Source organism: Botryllus schlosseri, chromosome 1 (genome assembly GCF_051294905.1).
Source record: "Botryllus schlosseri isolate E-star chromosome 1, Bs_hap1, whole genome shotgun sequence".
NCBI classification, from domain to species: Eukaryota; Metazoa; Chordata; class Ascidiacea; order Stolidobranchia; family Styelidae; genus Botryllus; species Botryllus schlosseri.
This window is the reverse complement of record NC_137236.1, coordinates 29451786-29471979: the sequence shown is the minus strand read 5'-3', so window position 1 is coordinate 29471979 and position 20194 is coordinate 29451786. Positions and strand designations below refer to the sequence as shown.

General features: G+C 40.6%; 2 protein-coding genes across 2 annotated transcripts; one reads left to right on the top strand and one right to left on the bottom strand.

The window, feature by feature from the left end:
* The first annotated feature begins 1347 nt into the window (after positions 1-1347).
* On the top strand, positions 1348-10799 carry LOC145446962 (cornifelin homolog). The gene is made up of 4 exons (XM_080325370.1): positions 1348-1511; positions 5773-5878; positions 8031-8161; positions 10369-10799. The coding sequence occupies exons 1-4, from the start codon at positions 1488-1490 to the stop codon at positions 10465-10467; spliced, it is 360 nt and encodes a 119-aa protein (XP_080181496.1). The 5' UTR covers positions 1348-1487; the 3' UTR covers positions 10468-10799.
* Positions 10800-14019: 3220 nt separating this feature from the next.
* Positions 14020-18592, bottom strand: LOC145446955 (putative defense protein 3). The gene is made up of 3 exons (XM_080325361.1): positions 18353-18592; positions 16991-17243; positions 14020-14621 (listed from the first exon to the last, which is right to left on the bottom strand). The coding sequence occupies exons 1-3, from the start codon at positions 18570-18572 to the stop codon at positions 14423-14425; spliced, it is 672 nt and encodes a 223-aa protein (XP_080181487.1). The 5' UTR covers positions 18573-18592; the 3' UTR covers positions 14020-14422.
* Between the last annotated feature and the right edge of the window lie 1602 nt (positions 18593-20194).

The following is a 20194-nucleotide window of genomic DNA, read 5'->3' as shown; positions in this document are numbered from 1 at the left end:
CTAATGCTTACATAGGAAGGTGTGATTTTGTCACAGGTAGCTGGTTAGAAGCAGGTTGAAGGGTGACATTAGCTAAACATCCGGCTAACAAAATATAAGTGAAGGTTGGGGGTGAGAGATAATAGGGTAGAACGTGGGAAATTTAATTTAGAATATCCGTCTCTCCAAGGCAAAAAATAATTATTTTGGTCTTTATAAGTTCCTATGTGTTCATGAGAAACATTTATTGGTGTCACGGGGAAATACTGGATTGTCATAAAATAATCGTAAAATAATAGAGATTGCACAGCATCTATGGTCAAATGAAGTGCCGAGTTCACCAAGAGCCGAGTTCAATGTGCCGAGTTCAACGTGCCGAGTTCACAAAGTGCCGAGTTCACTGGCAACCATATATATACGTAAACGATCAACAGTTCCCCAGTTATATTATTGACTTCGGTTTAGATATAGCTTCAGTGACTCCAGTTCTTGGTGATTAGGACTCAATGTAACATTCTCAAAAGGTCCTCCTTCACTCGGTGTGGAACGTCAGAAAGAGAAAGACTTCCGTACGAGTTACTGGGCCTTCACTTGGATCTTCCAGTGTATAAGTACAGAGATACGGCTCTGGAAGTAAACACCATATCAAGTTTCAGATTTCGAATGCTGATTAGGTATTTAAGCCATATTATGCCGACCGATAGGACTTCGTGCTGATTGTATTAATTCAGTGTTTCTTGACTCGTACTCAAGCGCCCCCTGGGGACGATTTGGATTATGAAGGGGGTGAATACTTGCAGTGAGCGATATCATGTGGCTTGGCTCGGAGGGAGGTATCGGGGGCGCTGAAGAAAAATGGAGTGACATTAGATGGTGCAGTAGGCAACCTGAACATTTCGAGCGAGCCTTTGCCCCAAAACAAGTAAAAAAATGTTTAAATTGGTGGTAAGATGTGTAGCGCTGAATTTTCATCATGTTGCCAGCGCCCTGCAGCGAGTGGCGCTAAGTTAAAATGAAAAGAATTTCAACCAAAGATGTGACATTTACCTTGAAAATTGTATTACCTGAAAGATGTTTACGGTGCAGAACTACGAATATTCGTTTGTGAACGTGAACGTCTCAATTTCTGAGGTTCACCAGCAGACCGCGATCGTGGACCTCGCGTTCACACCACACCCGAACGATGGATCAATTGCTACTGGAACCCTTTCTGGTATTTTGCAACAAATGAAACAAGATATCAATTAGAAAACGAAGCGTTCAATTGCAAATTGGGTGGGTCATCAATTTTTGTTAGCGTCTGTCGCCGACGGGAATGACTGCATGCAGAAATGTAACACATTCTTGATACACATTTACGCTATTTTACAGAGGTTGAATTTCAATAATTGTTTGCGATTGCGATACATTCTGGTCTGCTGATTGTCGCTGATTCCGGCAGCGTAACATTTGAGATAACCTTCTAAGCTCTCCTGTATTTATTCAAAGCGTCTCATCAAATAGAAAAAATGGCCAGAGTCCAAACAATAGAGGTAAAGTGATTCAATAATTTTTAGGTGTTCGTATCGAAAAACTATTACTGTATTTCTGTCATATTTGTGATTCTCCCTGAACCATGACTGCAACCTTAGAAGTGTTTATTAGGTATAGGCTAATCCGTGACGTTTCTTCACGTCTACAATACTTCTCAACATAAACCATTGAAGGGAGAAATATATATTGACAATAGATTAGTATAGCTGACGTTGTACGACAGCGATGCAGGAGATGTATCACAGCGATCCTTGACAATCAAAAGTGGAGAATTTGTCTTATATAGGAAATCATAGAGTGAAGATAATAAAATATATATCCTAAAAATGTCGACGTGCATAAATACTTCCGGCAACGGGAATCCATGGCATTGCCTTGAGATCATAAAACTTTCTATTTGCTCAAATTATGTTAGGACCATTCGAAAATAATGAATATCGGCCTGATGTAAAGGACCACTGTAGTCGAAAAACACCATGAATACCACACACAACAGCAACGAATCAATAATACAGTACTCGGAGATATTGAGAATTATTTGAATGTTTTGAGATCTGAAACGATTCAATGTAAATGCGTTAGTCACGAAGATAGTTTCCACAATGATTATGCCAATACCATGCACCAAAACCGTATAGATATACAGCGGTGTGGGTTAAACCTGTGATCACATCACAGTTTATTGCTTTGCTCCAAATGATCACGTCACGATGTCTAAATCAATGCCTATATTTTAGGATGTATAGTATATATATCTATAGTTGCATATATAGCATACATACAATTTAAACACCATAGTACCAGATGTGGTCATAATGATAGCCGTTCATATTCAAGTAGAAGTATTGGTTTTCTAGGCATGTCAAAATACTTCGAGTGGAAGCATAAATTTCCTGTCTGAAACTAATCAAGTAAGTACTTCCGAAATAAATTTCGTCTAGTGGTCGTATCAAGTGAATCTTCATAGCAATATATATAGCTTCCTGGCGAACGCAAAATTATTCGTGACAGTAGAAATAGACTATATCGTCGAATAGCCTATATACTAGTTACCGTGATACCGAGGCTATTTCGAGAGGTTTTTCATGAGAGACCTACTCATAAAATATCCAAAATACTCGTAAGACTATTTTCAACTTTACAAATCCAACTTGCAAGAAGTCATTTTCTTTGTTTTGTGGTTTTCATGGTGTTTGTCGACTACTGTGGTCATTTACACCAGGACAATTTTCTTCATTTTTGTTCCGTAGCTGCCGACTTGTAGCACGGCCCACTTTTATGCTCTTATAAGACACCGCTTACACGGATGAGATGACGAGGATAAGCCTAGATAAAAGACCAACATAGTACGAATTCCGGAGTCGGACTCGAACCCGCAATACATCGGTGTTGCAGCTGTGGATTATATCACTAGTGGAGACCGAGGACAAATGTAACTAGGGGCAAATGTAACAATCGACCTCACCGCTAGTAGGATGGAGAAATCAGCTTGATATTTTAAGTGCGCATGCAGTAGTTATCTCTCCTATTATACCTGGAGTTACGTTGAGCTACGATGCGAAACCCCGGAATAATTTGCAAAAAACGAAATTTTCGACCCTTGAGTAAAGTTTTTCTGGTCTGGAATAATTTGTCTATACCAGTGGTTCCCAACCTGTGGTACGCGTACCACTAGTGGTACGCGAAGGTCTTCCAGGTGGTACGCGAGTGGATTCTGTTTTTTCCTTCGATCGAAAGGAGTTATTAGTTCAGGTGGGATTGAACACAAAGATTTTTCTCCAATAAACTTCAGACTTAGGATGGTCTCCTCATACTCGACTCTAGCTTTTCACCCAGATGGTAATTTTCCCTTCTACATGGGAGGACCAAGAATTTTCATCTCTGGTGACTATTCAGTCGTAGAAACGAAACCGACTTGTTGCGCCCATGCATGACTTTCGATTCGCTGTGAGCAAACATATGACACGCATCAACCAGCTATAGTACAGTGGTTCTCAAACTGGAGGGCGTGAAAGCATGTGAAGGGTGACGCGAAGCTGCGGCCAACTGAAAAAATTTCATTGTTTTTGCTCTGTGCATCGTCCTGATTTCATATTTCAGAATTCTCTTATCAACTGTTATAACCTTCCATGCCATCCTCCTCGCCACCTCATCCGCGTAAGCGGTATATTACGAAAAGCCTAGAGGTGGGCCGTGCTATAAGTCGGCAGTTACGGAAAATAATGAAGAATATCGGCCTGGTGTAAATGACCGCAGTAGTCGACAAACACCATGAATACTCCAAAACAAAAACAAACCTTCCATGCCATCAAATTATTCACTAGGATTGCTAGCATTCTGGTTGCATTTTGTGATATGACGATAAAGGGAGCGCAAAATGTTTCACTATCATAAAAGGGGGCGTGTCTAATAAGTTTGAGAACCGCTGAGCTAGTGGAAAATAAACAAATGCAGCCATCGAATTAAATAAATTGACGTTTGTTGTTTGCTGTTATTTCATTATGTTATTCTTCTTATGACTGGTGGTGAAAAAACAATTCCATGCATCCCATCAACCCTGGCTAATAATGCCTAGTTTAATAGCATTTGCTATTACGCATCGCATAGGTCAAATACGTGATTATGCCGTCATAAATGACGGAAACATTTTTGACCGCTTTCGGCGTGCATAACTTATGTAGGTGGTACGCGAGCACTGCATAAAACCTCGAAATGGTACGTGGGTGATAAAAGGTTGGGAACCACTGGTCTATACGAATAGTACCTCAAGTAGTTACAACGTAATATGTGTAGCTGGAACAATGTTACTATAGTCTACCGTGGTGATGGAAAGAATAGGACTTGCATCGCCGGGAAGGTACCATACTGAGACACTAATCATGGTCGTGCGTGTCAGGGGCAATCGTAACACTCTGTTACTTTTGCCCCGTAACAATATGTTAACAATTCTGAATGTCTTTTTTCATATGTTGGTATTACCATTCATCTATTGCAGAATAATCTTGCAACAGCTAGAAGTTCACCAGAACAGATACTGCCTTGCGATACCAATTCTAACATGATCATCTGTCGAAACGGCCATACAATAGTGGTGATGTGAATCTGACGGTTCGGTTATTTTCGTGATTCAACCACGCTTTCTCATGTTGATCGACTTTTGGTGTGTTGAACTTCAATAGTCATGGCTTAATTCTCGTCCTCTGACTTTGATCATGGCCCACTTACATTTTGATATTTGATGTGAACAATTTATGTTAATTTTCTACAGCACAGATAAATGTCATTATAGCTTTGACGCCACACAATGTTGCGTCCTTGTTTTACTACACTATCATCGGCCCATTCAACCAAGATATGTTAGCCAGGTCGGTTTCGCACCTTCGCAGGTGACCGAATGACCAACCCATTATGCCCGCTGAACAACAGAACCTTGGTAGAAGAGGCCGAATATGTGTAGGGAGATGATGGAATGAATGTGTCTCTTGTACACTTTAAGCTTGAACAAGACACGAAGGGTGATATTGCATTCAGATGCCATAAATGGGATGGGACGTAGCCTGGAAGCGTTCAAACGTCTCATCCTTTAGTTTCATGCAATATTACAATTTGTGCTTCCGTTTTCGTTGTTCATTTAGTTTGTGTTTAGTTATAAATAACACTGTTACAATTGCCCCGCAAGGGTGGTACAATTGCCCCTGGGTACGGGGCGATTGTAACATTTGAGCAGCGATTTTTGCGACCCAAAATTTCCATGATTGATTGTTGATTGTGTTCCAATTTAGTTTTCATATCAACTATCGAGTTGTTGGCTTCTTTAAATAAAACTTTGGAAGTGAAATTTCCACGAGAAAAGCACGTAATGTTGGAAAATACGAAAAGTGTTACAATTGTCCCCGGTCTCCCCTATGCTGTCTCGCCACACTGAACAAGTCAGTAGTTGTTCATAGGGCACTGTTCAAGTAGAACTGTAAGTACTACAAATCGAAACAATATAAGAAAAACAATGGAACTAGTGTACTATATTGAATTAAATATCTTTAATTCGTGTTATGTCAGAGGTTGATTTCGGAGAAGCTTTGGAAATCATGATCATGGTTATGGTCATGCTCATGATATTCGTAGTCATGATTCAAAGACTGGGAAAGGTAGGAATTCCGAAGTAGGTATTAATCCGGGTCACGACGATCTACATAGCGATTTTTCAGTTTATATATTGGTATAGACGCGGTCCGAGAACACTAATTAAAATCTTCCCTTCAGGGGCGCGATCCATACGCCGAAGTTGAAATCCAGTCGGGTCAACGTCAAAATTACGGTGAAGATTGGAACAGCGGTTTGTTCGACTGTTTCAGCGACATTTCGTCATGTGAGATTTGTGACTGCTTATTTAAAACTCATTTAAATTCCAAAAACACATTTCACGTGCTGATTCTCATAAACTGTCTCATTAATATTTTTATCGATTCGAAACCTCGCAAAGTTGCAATACGCGGAAAAGTTGAAAAGGAGCCGAGCTGACTTGAAGTAGCGTTTTAATCAAAAACACATCTATAGGTTAACAGCATAAGAAGCACACATGTAAAGGTATGAAAACTGAATAAAAAACTGACGAAAGAAAATATTTGTCAATCTTTGGCATTATAAGACTAATGTGTGTTTATTGATCAGGTTATGTTGATATCATCCAGATGTCATGTTTTCATGTTTCATTGTTTGTTGTGAATAATGTGTACTTGTGCATAAGGTAGTTATGGTAGATATTAGAAATGTATTTGAATGATACTGCTATCGTGATTTGATAGCGTAGTACAGTGGTTGGGAACCTATGGCTTGCGAGCCATATATGGCTCTTTTTGTTATGAGATATGGCTTTTTCGATTTTGTTCTTAATTTATCAATATTCTAGCAGCACGTTGGTGGATTTTCATGACAGCTAGAATAATTATTCTCGTGGCTGCATAAACATGTCTTTTAGAGGTCAAGACAAGAGGTCCAGTGTTAGAGCCTTCCTTTTAAAGACCCGAAATTTAAGTTGATGTCGCACCGGCGACTAACATCACTCGCGAATTCGATATAGCCACCATCGCGCGCCTAGAAATCGTGGATTGCACGATACCTTGATTGACGAAAGAGAATAGCAGACATGGCGACGCTTGTAGGGCGATGCAGTTTTCAGACACACATTGTCTTCCTTAAACACGCCGAGAAATATAATTTTTTTGAAGTGACATTTACAATTATAAATTCAAATTAAAAACAACGCCATACCTATCCATTTTCTTGATTAATTAGTAGCTCTCTATCACCTTAAAATGTAGGTGTGTAACGCAACATTATGTTACGCCGAATATTTTAGAAGTCGATCAATACTTGGATTTTCAGAATCAACGCCAAAATTACATTTGATTAATATCAGTGATAGTAAAATCTAAGCTATTTACGATGAGTTGCGCTGTTACACATAGGTGAGGCTTGGCTGGTCTTGCCTCATCTGAGCCTTATCTCTCCTTTCGCGCTTTACTACGAATCCCCTAGGGCTGGGCAAAATCGAGTACCTGAGTGATTCGATTCTGAATCACGTAAAATGCTTCGAGTCGAGTCGAGTAATGTACTATATCAAAGTCCAAATATGCACCTTTTATGCCACCACGAAGAACATAATGCCTGTCATCCGTCACATTAAAGATACTTTGGTATTTTTTCGACCATACCGATTTCATTGCACTTCTTTACAATATTGTGAGATGATCATGACTTCGGAAATGGGTTATTTCCAGTAACGTTCGTAGCTTTGTACTATGTCTCGTATGCTGCGACACGGCCAATCAAGGTTTCAAAGCTTCATCAGTGAAAAATAGTATCAAAACTATAATTCTCGTTAGCAAATGAACTTTCCGTTGCGAGGAGTGTATAATTTCAGTACTCGAAAAAATCGCCTTTCACTACTCGACTCGAATCATTAAAATTAATACTCGATTCAGATTCGAGTACTCGAATCATTGTGCCCATCCCTAATTAGTGCTACCAATACGTCACGGATGTTACATTGTGACGTAAACGTTGACTGACATGTAGCCTACGGCTCTTTGGGAGTTGCGATCGAAAGGATTTGGCCAATACAGCTCTTCGGTCGAAAAAGGTTCCCGACCACTGGCGTAGTGTTATGATCAGCAGCTACAACACCAATATCTGTAATACTGTAGATAGCCAGTCAACTTCGAGAGAATTTGTCCTCACAAATGGACGCAATTACAAAACCATGCTAGGCTGCCATGATACTTCGGCATATATACTGACTGTCGTTATGAAAATATTATTCACGAATGATATCACTCCAGCATCTGAAAATAACGTTTGTAACTTTCGCAGTAAGTGCTTTTGCCTCAAAAAACATGACGTACACGTGAAAAAATTCTGAAATCAAAACCTCTGTGGTAATTGAAGTAAGTAGACAGCAGTTAATTCCATGTCCCGAAAAGTGTATATCGTTGCTAATCTCCTCTGCATGTCATTTTCAGGTTTGCGTGTCGCGTGTTGTGGATGCATTTACGGGCCATACCTCGCAACGAAATTGGATGAGCACTGCTGCGTCGGGTGTTGTGCACAGCTTCCCCTGCGTTCTGTGTTCAGAGTAAAGCAAGGCATCAGGGTGAGAATCGGCTGACTCCGGACTAGAGAAATGGATTTTGAAATTCGTGTACATGCATCATGACCGTATTAATTTAGGATTTTTGCAACACCGTACCATTTTCGTGTTTTGGCTAGTAATAATGTCATATTGTCATATCGCAGCTATTATAACTCGTTCTCTCATCCAATTTCATACAGTAGAATACTCCGTGGTGCGATACAACGTTTCATATTCTTCTCAGAGTGATTATCGATTCGGGGACTATTTTTTTGTCCCTTTGTTCACAGTATATTATTAAAATAAGTAATTGTGCTGGGAATGCACGCGATAGCTTGGTAATATCAAAATTTCCATGGATCGTAAATTCACGGCAGGAATGAACATTCTGCTGCTTTGCGCCACGCTTTACGATACTATTGTATTGATTTTGACCTAAAATTGAAAATATTGACTTTTTTAACGTCTAAAAACTTAATTTTAATTACATTTTGCTCTCGTGTATATAAATTAGGCGTTTTCGCCGGTAATGTTAAAACTAAACTACTTATATTCATTTCTGGTTGGAACTGTCTGTCCTTACAAAGTACTTTACCTTGAAAAAAAATACTTTATGGTAACGAAATCTGAACCTAAGAGTAATTGCGGTATTACATCACGCATTATTGTAGAAATTATCAACAGTTGTTGTAGTACAACGAAAGATACTTTCCTACATTCTCGGCTATAAAGTGTCTCTCCTTACTAAGTAGCTTGCAAGAAATGGAGAAAGAACGTTCAACAGCAACAGTTGTTGGCCGGCAACACTGAAGTTGTCCGTACACTGCTAGTGACACACCGTGTTGCTTCATTCTAACAGTGTTGTCTACATCATAATTGATCATCGTGCGCTTCTTGATATAAGAACCATGCAATGCCCACGCAGTCTTGCTTCAGTTAGGATATTGCCGTACGTACAGCATTACGCCATGTCAACCTATTTGTTTCATTTGAACGTTTATGATTCACTGTTGCCCTACCTCGCCCAGACATTGCTTCATTGATCATTTGCCACCATTGTTTGATTTTTTTTCTATTTTCCTTTAACTAAACATTTCTTTACAGCCAGACTGTTCAGAGTCAAGTGTACCTGTTTGATGCTGGTGTGATCAGACTAGATGACCTTCACGGTCTTATCGATCATTCCTATCTAATACCGAATACTGTGCACGCATATTTTCTGTACCACCATCACTGCCGTTTGTTATGTATTTTGGTTCGATGAAAATAAAGACTCTCTCTCTCTCTCTCTCTCAATGAGCAGACAATCGGCCCACTACAGCAGTAGGCCAATAAAGTTGGTTACAAGATGCAATATGTCAGATGATAAGTTCACATATAGTGCAAACAGCTACGATACAAACGAATGGAACGAAACGAATTTTATTCTCTGTAAACTTTTTTACAATATTTGGAATTTTTTGCAATGTCAAATAAACCGCCCTTTTTATAACTTGTCACTGAGTTGAATTGATATTTAGATACATCGCATTTGTCTATGCAACTCCGTTTTAATGGTTCATTGACCATATTCCCCGATGACTGTCTCGCTATAGTTTACGGGTGAGAAATGATTCGCCTATGACAGGGGCGGTCAACCGTTGTGCTATTTACGGCCGCATTTCGATTTCTCGTGTAGCCTTTCGCCGCATTCCAGGGAATAGTCGTATTGAAACAATTTGACGCTATATATCCATGTTAACATGTCAATGTCCATTTCCGATGAACTCAAGACTGATCTAATAATGCCTACATCCAGCAGGCTCATTATACGGCGCCAAAATCGCGAGTGGTAGGTAGGTAGCTAGGTATTAGGGTGGAATTGGGGCTTAGCTACTCGGCATTTTGCCCCAGTACGATATCTGGCGATGTATCGTGAGTGGTAATGGTCATGTTATGAACATGCAGTCACCGGAATTCGCTATGTCGACGAAAATTTATTTTTTTCAGATTCAAAATTGAATTTCGTCAATAATATTAGTACTTTCACTTATTACTGTACAGAATTCATCCTTTATTAGTCAATGTCATCCAATTCAGATGTGTAAATTGTTTATTTGTCACTCTGTTACATGCTGTTAAGTGTCATTTCTTGACCTCCCATCAGGATTAACGGTTTAAAGGACGTATATTGCAAACGCCCGAACGTACCAGAAACAAATTTACTACTTCCAATACTCGTTTTACAGGGTTCCATCTGCAGCGATTGTTGCTCCTTTATGTGGTGCGGGGGATGCTCGGTGTGCCAGCTAGCAAGAGAAATGAAACATCGGCAAATAATTAAATAAGTCGGCTGATTTGTTATTGTATTCATGTTCATGGACATTTTCATGATTTTATATCTCGATTGTGTCATCTAGTAAGCCATGAAAAACAATAAGCTCTTGGTCGGTTTTAATGTTGTCCATAGGTGTAATTAATCTGTGAATAATTCCGGACTTCAGATGATGAAACCTGATAAACTCTTTTTCTTTTACTGGTATTAGTATAACTACTGTGATTAAATTTGATGTGAAAATATATGAGTGGAATATTATTTTATTGTACTTTACCACTGGATTTTTATTGCGACCTGATTAAGTGCACCAGTATTAGGAAATAAAATAGTTATGTAGAATCGAGCAAACCTATATCCTTGAAAAATCCCCGCTATATTGAAGAGCAGCTGTAAGTAACTGTTAAACGCGATACGATTTATGAATTGCCTATCGAGACCGCTACTACGATTTATGAGGCAGGCGGCATTCCAGGAAGCTAGCAAACATAGCACCGGGAGCATGTCGAGAATGCAGTGAAAATATATTGATTCACCACAGGAGTCACTTCCGTCTCTCTGCAAACAGTGGTCATCGCTAGCAAAATGAAAGTGATTCTTAAGAAAACGATGTTTTAAGTATCATTGTTTCGATGACTTTCAATAAATTAATGCAGTGTTTCGCAACTCCGTTTAGCGTAGGGTTACTATATTTTTGTGACACAAGTTCTGGACGCTCTTTAGCGCTTACTAGCGGATTTCAAAATTAGATACGAACACATTCACGATCAATATGACGTCACACCAGCAAAGTTTAGTCTATCGACTGGAGGTGGTCACGATACGGTTCAGGAGTATATGGCTGTGTGTTGTAAGTCGTAACCAGGGCCGAAGCCACATTTTTACACCCCCTCCCGCCTAAATAAACACTGATCTTGGGCCCACCATAGCGCAATCGATGCAACTTCCAGGGGCTTACTATATGCATCTGGTTTCTATATTATCCATCTGGTCGGGTAATAATTTGAATGAATTATGTCAATAATAGGCTACTGTTTCTTCATATATTCCTATATAATTTTGATCCTCTCTCCGCCGACATGATCAGAGGTAACGGTAGAGCTGGTGGAGGATGATGACTTCAAAAATGCAAGGACCGTAATCGCGCATCGTTAAGTCATATTCATGTCACACCGATAAGATTATTTATCAGTCTAATGCGTTACACATAGGCCTATACATTGTAATTCTAACGTTGGGAACTGGGTGCCCACTGCCCAGCAATGCCAATGGTGAAATGGCCGTGAGAGATCACGACGAGTAACTGATAAATTTGATTTTCTTTGACACAAACTAAGGCCATTTCAAGCCCCCTAAGCTCACATAATATGCAGATGTTCGCAAGCCTGAGCTTTAAACCTTCCAGTATCAGGTACGCTGCAGAGAATGTCTCTGCAATTTCGAGCAACGTAGTGCTAAATGAGGAGGGTTCAAACACGTCGTTGATAGGTAAAGTGAACCGTCCCAGGAACTGAACGAGAAACGACGCAAGCAACCAGTTACGGTGTTGCCGAGTTGCTGGAGATTGACACCATTTGGTGACTCTCAATGTCGTAACGCGCCACGAGGGCTTCCGAACCCACTGTGAGTTAACTTGGAAAGAGTAATACTGTTTTTCCAACTGTAGAAATATTTATTTAGAATTCATAAATGCTTCGTAGTGTTACGGCGTGACCCAATTCGTATTAGAGTCCGATAATACTGTGTAATTATGTGGTTTGAGCTAGAGCGGGGCATGGAGCCTGAGCCGGAGCCGGAGCAGATATTGGATGAAATTGTTAATCTGGGCCAGGTCTTGTTGTTGTTTGTGGTATTTATGGTGTTTGTCGACTACAATGGTCATTTACGCCAGGCCGTAGCCTATGTTTGATTCTGTAACTGCCGACTTGTAGCACGACCCAATTCCGGGCTTTTTGAGACACCGCATTCACGGATGAGATGGCGAGGAGAAGCCTAGATAAACCTCCAACACTTAGGTAGGGATTCTGGAGTCGACCTCGGTCGGACTCGAAGCCGTATTCATACTTTTTCTGATACCTCCGGAGTATTAGCGAGAAATGCGCACGATTGAGCAAGCCAGAATCAGAGCGGTAGAGGGAGGCATTGAGCCACAGTCGTGGTGGATATTCGTGGGATATGTTACCTTTTGGCCTGATCTGGATCGGATCCGGATTCATACCTTTTCATTACACGACCTGAGTCTGATTGGAGCCGGATTCGTACTTTTTATTACACGACAGGAGGCGTATCGAGTAGGGTTGGTGTGAACGTGAGGTTCACGTTTGTGTTCGGTGTGTGAAGGTGAACCTCAGAATAGAGACTTTCGTAGGTATACTGCAATGTGAACCTCTTCTGCTTGGATTACAATTTGTCACGTGATTTTAACATCTTATGTTGAAATTCTTTGCACAGCAACTTTGGACCATTCTCTGCGTGGCGCTGGCAGCATGCTAAAAGAGCATGGATCATGCCGATTCTGAAAATATATTTGCTTTGTGAGATAAGGCGGCTCGTAATATTTAGTTTTCCGTTTGTGAATATTTTGTGACTCAAGTCAGGTTGGCCCGCAATCATATAACATCAAGAACGAAATACACTACACGCATGTAGGTAGTTAGCGAATTAGGCTAATTAAAACAAGAAATTATTGACACCAATGAAATTGATATACCGAATGCATCGTTGTCTATTGTAAAAAAAGCTAATGGCATCTATATTAATTCGATATGTTTATTGTATCTTAAAAAACAAATTGATCAAATTTGAGTGTTGGCTACTGTATAACTTGTTAATGAGATTATATCTATAGCATATAGAAACCGGCTTTTCACTCTGATCGATTTCAATGTAGCAATAGTCTGATACCTTGGAAATACATTGTTATGTCTAGACTAGACAGTCAAGGCGAAAGCCTAAATTCTCTTACAAGTTCTCGTCGCGTTCCAGTGCGACTCCAGAATCCAACCTTCGAGGTTCACTTAGGAAGTTTAGTCATGACAAGTCGATCTGGGTGTATCACGAAGAACTTTATTGAAATTGGGTTTTGGGACCTGTTTTTTGTCGTCAACTCCGTAACTATAAAATGTAGACCGGTCAGTTGTAAGATGACTTCTGATGTTGAAATATCGTGGATACCGATACAACAACATATGCGATATGAACATTTCACTGATAGATACACATACACATCTTTTAATCTTTTCACCGAATTTTGCCATACCCCGCTAAACGCAAAACATTCAGTCAGGTATACTTTTGCGTGAAGCTTGTTACCGGTAACAACCCTTGTTGTTACGTCGTCCGTTGAGCAAGTGTATGTCGTAAACCTTCATACTTGTAACCAAACCACCTGCGGTACGTGAGACACACTTACTCTGTACTATCGGGTGACAAATATCTCTGATTTCTTACTTGATCGTGTCGGGAGAGTAATTCATCCCAGAAATTTCGCATAGGGTTATGAAGCGATGTAGCGTGACCTCAACACCACAGAGATAAGCAACATTGTATAGTAACACTCGTTCAATTCCTTTACATCCAGTTCGAATACTGTGACTTTCTTAGAAAATGGTCGCTGTCAAAACTTTGTTCATATTTTTATCCATAACTTGAGACCACATAATATTTAGAGCGCAGTGCCCCATTAACACTCGACTAGTAAATAATTTACCCAGTAACTAGACATTGTACACTGTCCAGCCATTGTCTAGTTGAGAAAGTGCTATCAGAGAGACACAAAATGTAGTGTACAGAAAGATGATGTCGTCAAAAACCAGAAGGCTATGCTTTGCGTTCAACTTATCCATCTTAAAGCATATATGTCTTAGTTGGCTTCAGAAATAGGGTATTAAAATGCGTACAATACCACCCGAACGTAATTGCGAAACACTAAATTGCGGACCAGTACGTAATTATGCACACAGTCGCAGTCATATCATCCGATGCAGTTCATACGTAAGCACAAGCGCCACAAAAATCGAGGCAGCCAGCGCTGCGTCGTTGCGAGTAGCTTTCGAGCAATCCACGGTTTCCCTCTCGTCATCTCCACTCGCCGCTGTACCGACTTCAGCGATTACGTCAGATGTGACGTTCAGCCAGAACCTTTCTCGCGATTGAGCGATCGTGGCCCTGAATTTGAGAGAAAGCATGAAGTGGAATTGGTCAAAGTAGTCAACATTGCTATTGAAGTCGATGTGAAAATAAAGTTGTAAATTTCAACTGAATTACAAGTACAGTAGCGATTCCCAAGACATGTCAAATCTTCTTCAAATGGAAGAAGCCGTTAGTCGCGGGAAAAGCGGCAACATTCGAAAAGATACTCCGTTGCCGTGATACAGGGGCTAGAATTAATACAGTTTCATTTGTAAAAATGATAGAAAATCACCTCAAATCTAATTACAGCTCACGAAAACTCTAAATGTATGAAGGAAGTCATTTTTCCTATATAAATATTTTCCAGTAGGCGTTAAAGTATATTCTAAAAACATAGCTACTTTGAAAAAGCAATATACTTTGTTACTACCCGGCTCTGACAAGGAGTATTGTATTGCGAATACTTGACATCTGCCTCTTATGCGCAGTTACAATTGACCACTAGCAAACTTATAAAGGACACTGAATGCACTCCACGTGATAGTTCGCAACGGAAACATGAACTCATAAGATTGTTAACATGTAATAAAAGAGGCGAAGAGGCGAAGAGGCGACCGGGAAGTGCCAAATTATCTGCGGCTACCAAAATCTCGCAATTCAGAGTACCAACGTCGTTAGGATCGTGACGTTGATAACGCATCCTATAACGCAGATTAGTCCTCCTTGTACACCAAATGTACCAGGGGTGTCGAACACACATCCCGCGGGACTAATCCGGCCAGCCAAGTTATTTTGTCGTTAGAATCATTGCTTTAGCGGTTTATATTTACCATTGCTTTTTTTGCAATGTCACTGCCGTTCACGAATGAAGGTGCTTGCGGGAATAGAAACCTAATGATCTGTAATAATATGCAATGTGCTAGGCTTGATAATAAAGTATTCGAGTGGGAAAGAAGGCCTTGGGTTTTGAGGTAAAATGTTGGAATCATCCGACTGGTCTGAAGGTTTAATTGCGAACAGCGGGGCAAGTTGAGTTTGACACCCCGTTGCTATCCTATCGTTCATGCACGCTATTTATTACGATAGTCACTCAAACTAGCTTTTTCATCCTATAAATAGAAGCAGAAGTAAATATTCCCAACTTTCAACATTTGTCAAAACTACTTCGAGGGAAGTGGAAATGAGGAATTGTAGAATACGCGAGCTAGTAATCGTTTCATAAAGTAGATTTAGTTGAGCTATCGCATACTCTCACCGATTAGTCGGAGGCGACTTGTTTTGAAATGGACGGGTGATCTTTCGCGACTAAATGATGAATACAAACATGTCGGGTTACCACATTTTGGGATATGGAGGTCATTTATCCAACTCGAGTCCCGAATGACCCACTTTACTATAATACTACTGTTGTGTCAACCAAAATGATTTTTTATCCTACAACCGAATGACCCGCTCTAATATCCACATTAGAGTTTTCGCGTCATTCATGGCGTTTTTAGTTGCGCCTGTCCAATGGCCTGACTATCAAAGCTATAATAGGGGGCGAATTATCAAAAAGGAGTCATTGGAGGACATTTTCATGTTCCTGTTAAAGGAGGACACACGGTAACCCTGCAAATATGTGCATTGTGCAACTTCCGAGAACAAATTCAGTTACCGTGGTATGGAGGCTATTTCGTCCGCTTGTCACGACAATTTATACTTTGTAAAGGCGATGCAAAACATTTCCCAAAGCTACTTTCCAATTTACTAATTCTTTGAACCGATAGCATACTATATAGAAAATATTACGATCTTGGTTGCTTTCACACCTCATTCAGCGTCCACTTGCAACGTAATAATTTTATTTATCACACGAGCTTTCGGAGCTCCTCTCCTTCGTCAGGTGCTAAAGTGAAAATAACGCAAATCGATTTTCGGACCTGAAAGTTATCTTCTCTGTGATGTCGCAATATGCGTATATGTTTGAATTCATAATCGATTTGCGTTATTTTCACTTTAGCACCTGAGGAAGGAACGGAGCTCCGAAAGCTCGTGTGATAAATAAAATTATTACGTTGCAAGTGGACGCTGAATAAGGTGTTAAAACAAGTTAGATCTTGATATTTTCTAATTTACAAAATTCAATGTCTAAATCGTGAGTAGCTTTGCATAAAAACATATTAAGTAGAAGTGGAAGTGGTTATTTGAATGATCCGAGAAATTAGGGTCGACTCAGTGTATTATTTGCATATCTGACTTTGTGTTGAAGGCTGAAGCATTGCAAAAACATACTTGACTAGCTGTGACGCGGCTGTGACTTGATTTCTCAGCCAATAGATTCGTTGCAATTAGCGCAAAATCAACACATTGTTCAAGAGCCAAATAACACTTGTCTCGCTTGCATACACAAACCGAGTGCTTACGTAAACACAACGTCTCCTATATCACTCGGGCACGGCGCCTTCCACTCGAAAACCGTGTCCTCGTTTTTGACGTTTGTGACTTCACTGTGCGTCATCGCATCGCTGTCGCCGCTGCAATCCATCGTTTTGGTAAACGCAGGCGGGTTCTGCCACGTTCCCAGCGGCCCATTGTCGAAACTGGCGCTGCTTCGGGCTTGCAGAAGAAAGCCTCGATATCCGGAATCGTCTCCGGTTCTTGTAACCGTTATCCACACTGGAACATTCAATTCACATATCTGTACAATTGGACCTGTTTACGGGCCTCGCAAGCACAGGAGATGGGGGCCAAAAACTTATAATCAAGAGGATAGTCAGGTGTAGGAAGAAACATTGAAATAAATTTATATTCTATTACGTGGAATTAACGATTTCAGGGGCCCGTGGATATATGAGTATGCGACAAATGCGAGAAATGAGCATGCAGGTTAAATTACAGGTTGTCGTTGGATTTAGGGTTGGGATAGGATATATATAGGGATGAGTTACAGGGTTGAGATTAGGGTTAGTTTGGGGTTAATAAGTCACATGCGGCAGTGATGCATGCCCAAGTGTCCCAACTGTCCCATGCACTTTTGTGGTTTTTCATTTTGTCGCATGCTCTGCTTATACGTCGGGCATCCGATTTCAAGACCTGGCAACATTGCTTGAAGTTGAGGTACTAAACATGCGATTGCAAATGTACTCAAGTGAGTAATTCTAGGAGATCGTTGCGATATGCCGTTTAATTTTGCCAGTCCAGCTTTGTGGATATACCTTCGAAATTGAAGCTGTGACTTTCACGGTTAACGCAGGGTGAATAATGTCGACTACAAGGAGATGTGGTTTTCGAATTTATATTTTTGTTCTATGATACAGAGGACGCATTGCAAGTTTCTAATGGGATGCACTCATAAACGTGACACTTTTCTACTACGTAAAATAAAAATAATGGGAATAAAAGCCCTTGTGTCACGGTAACTGAGCTTATTTTGGTAAAGTGAAAGTGTTTGTAGTTTCACTTGTCATTTGGGGCATCTTGCAATTTCGAAAGTAGTCAACTGCGACTAACTGCTAAAAGTACGCGGCAAGTCGACAAAATCCACATTCTTGAGTACTTTTCATCACGCATTTATTTCCTACCTCTACTTCAAGCAATGTTTACCTACTTCCTAAGTAAAAAAAAATGTAGGATACTTGTATTCTATTCGAAATTTACGGCGTTGCCCCTAATTTTACTAGAGGACCAACGCTGACCCATTTGGCAACCTCTACAGTTACTTGTAATATACAATGAAGTATAGGTATACCTTGAAATTTTTATTCGATTGAAATACATGATCTCACCTCTGACTACCTCATTGCTTGTGAAATTCGATTTGGAGAGCCGTATTTCGTAAGGTAGCGAATCCGAGCTTTGCGGGCTGATGAAACTCCCGGCGTTGTCTCGATCTGCGTGTCGCGGCGTGAACGTGTTGCAAGCCCCGCTCGGCGCCCCACCAGGCAACGCAAAAGATCCGCGTATCACTGTAAACCATATTCCGCAACAGCAAACTATGGACTTCATTTGAACGCTACTAACGTATCTGTATAATAATCTGGCCAAATGATTGCTGGCATTCCTTCTCGAATCGCTAAATATTTTCAATGTTAACAAGCATGAAGTCGGTCATAATTCATAGTTCAAGCACGCCAGCGGCAAATTAATGATAGCCGCTTGTTCCAACACCTTATTGTTAGCACAGCATAAATTTAGAGACTTAGCAGCTGAGCTTGTCTATGGGATTACCACATAATATCCGCGAAGCTTTAGAATAGTTAGTTTGCCATGTTTTCACTGAATACCCACCCGTTGATAATAGTCATATTCTTCATTGGAAACAACCTTAATACACAACACCGTGCCAAAGGTAATATAGCTTGCTTGATTGCAGAATTAGGAGGAAAAATACTCGCATCAAAACTACGTCATTTCACTCTTTGCACCGTACAGTAAATTGTAATATTAACTGTAGCCACTAAATATGTCACACTAAACGACAGCCTACATATGAACCGCGCCGTATCCAGAAAATAACCGCACCCGATCTTGATTACAGGAGAATAGACGCAGTAGATAAGCGAAATCACAAGAAATGATCAAGCGAAAGCCACATTTCCATTAGCTTCCGCCATTAAAGTTCGCCTTTCACCTGGAATGTGGGAATTCTATGATTCGAAGAAATCACAGGAGTGGCGGATCTCAAAACAAGCCCTTGAAATGGTTTGATTAAGCGATGTCGGCGCATTCATTTCAAACGCGCCTGACGTCAACACGAACTTCGATTGCGTCGCGGACAGTACAACAACAAGGGCCTTGGAAAGTGAGATTCATGGCTTAGAAAATAAACGCATAACCTGAACAAAATGTGCTATATCGTAAACGAAAGCCTCCGACGTACAGGCTTACATTGCTATTCCAGTATGTACTTGTACACGCGCGGTGATGACAAATGTGAAGCTCGGTGTGTACTGTCTCGCAAAATCCGCAGAAAAACACATATCCTAAATTTTACTGAAATCGCTATTTGAATATGGGACCGACGGTACTAAACTTAAATATTGCTTTCAGGACTACTTTCATTGTATCATATTTTATCAACTCGAAAGTTTTCGTATGTCCCTTAACAAGAGGTAAAGGTTCAATAAGAAATATAACGTCAAGATGCCATATGTAATGTCATGTTATTGATGTACAAACTGACTCCATAAGGTTTCGCAGCGTACTTCGCCGCGTATATCTTTATTCTGACGGACCTGAATTCAATACCATATATTACATTTACGAAGCACGTGACAGCTTTCTATGTGGACGCGGTGTTAGCGTAGTGGTATAACTAACTGTTGCAACACCACTGGGTTGCGCGCAGGGCTTTGGAGCAGCCGTAAATTTAAACTGCTCCAGCTCCGGCTCCGGAGCTTTCTTCAATCATACATTAGCTCCGGCTCCACCTCCGGAGCCGCAGTATTTCCACTGCTCCGGCTCCAGCTCCGGCTCCGGCTCTGAAATTATCGAATGGGCCAGTCTATATCAGGGGTGGCCGACCCGAGGGCCAAATGTGGCCCGCGAGAGGGTTTTGCGTGGCCCGCGAGGTAATTTCCTATTATACTATCGAAAATGAATTGCTCAGACTGTGAACTTGCAATGCC

Coding starts and splice junctions, on each gene's coding strand:
- LOC145446962 (XM_080325370.1), top strand. CDS start 1,488: ATGGCCAGAGTCCAAACAATAGAG. Junction 1,512..5,772: donor CCAGAGTCCAAACAATAGAG/GTAAAGTGATTC, acceptor TCTTCCCTTCAG/GGGCGCGATCCATACGCCGA. Junction 8,162..10,368: donor GAGTAAAGCAAGGCATCAGG/GTGAGAATCGGC, acceptor CTCGTTTTACAG/GGTTCCATCTGCAGCGATTG.
- LOC145446955 (XM_080325361.1), bottom strand. CDS start 18,572: ATGAAGTCCATAGTTTGCTGTTGCGGAATATGGTTTACAGTGATACGC. Junction 17,244..18,352: donor AAGCAATGAGGTAGTCAGAG/GTGAGATCATGT, acceptor TGAATGTTCCAG/TGTGGATAACGGTTACAAGA. Junction 14,622..16,990: donor ATAGGAGACGTTGTGTTTAC/GTAAGCACTCGG, acceptor TCTCAAATTCAG/GGCCACGATCGCTCAATCGC.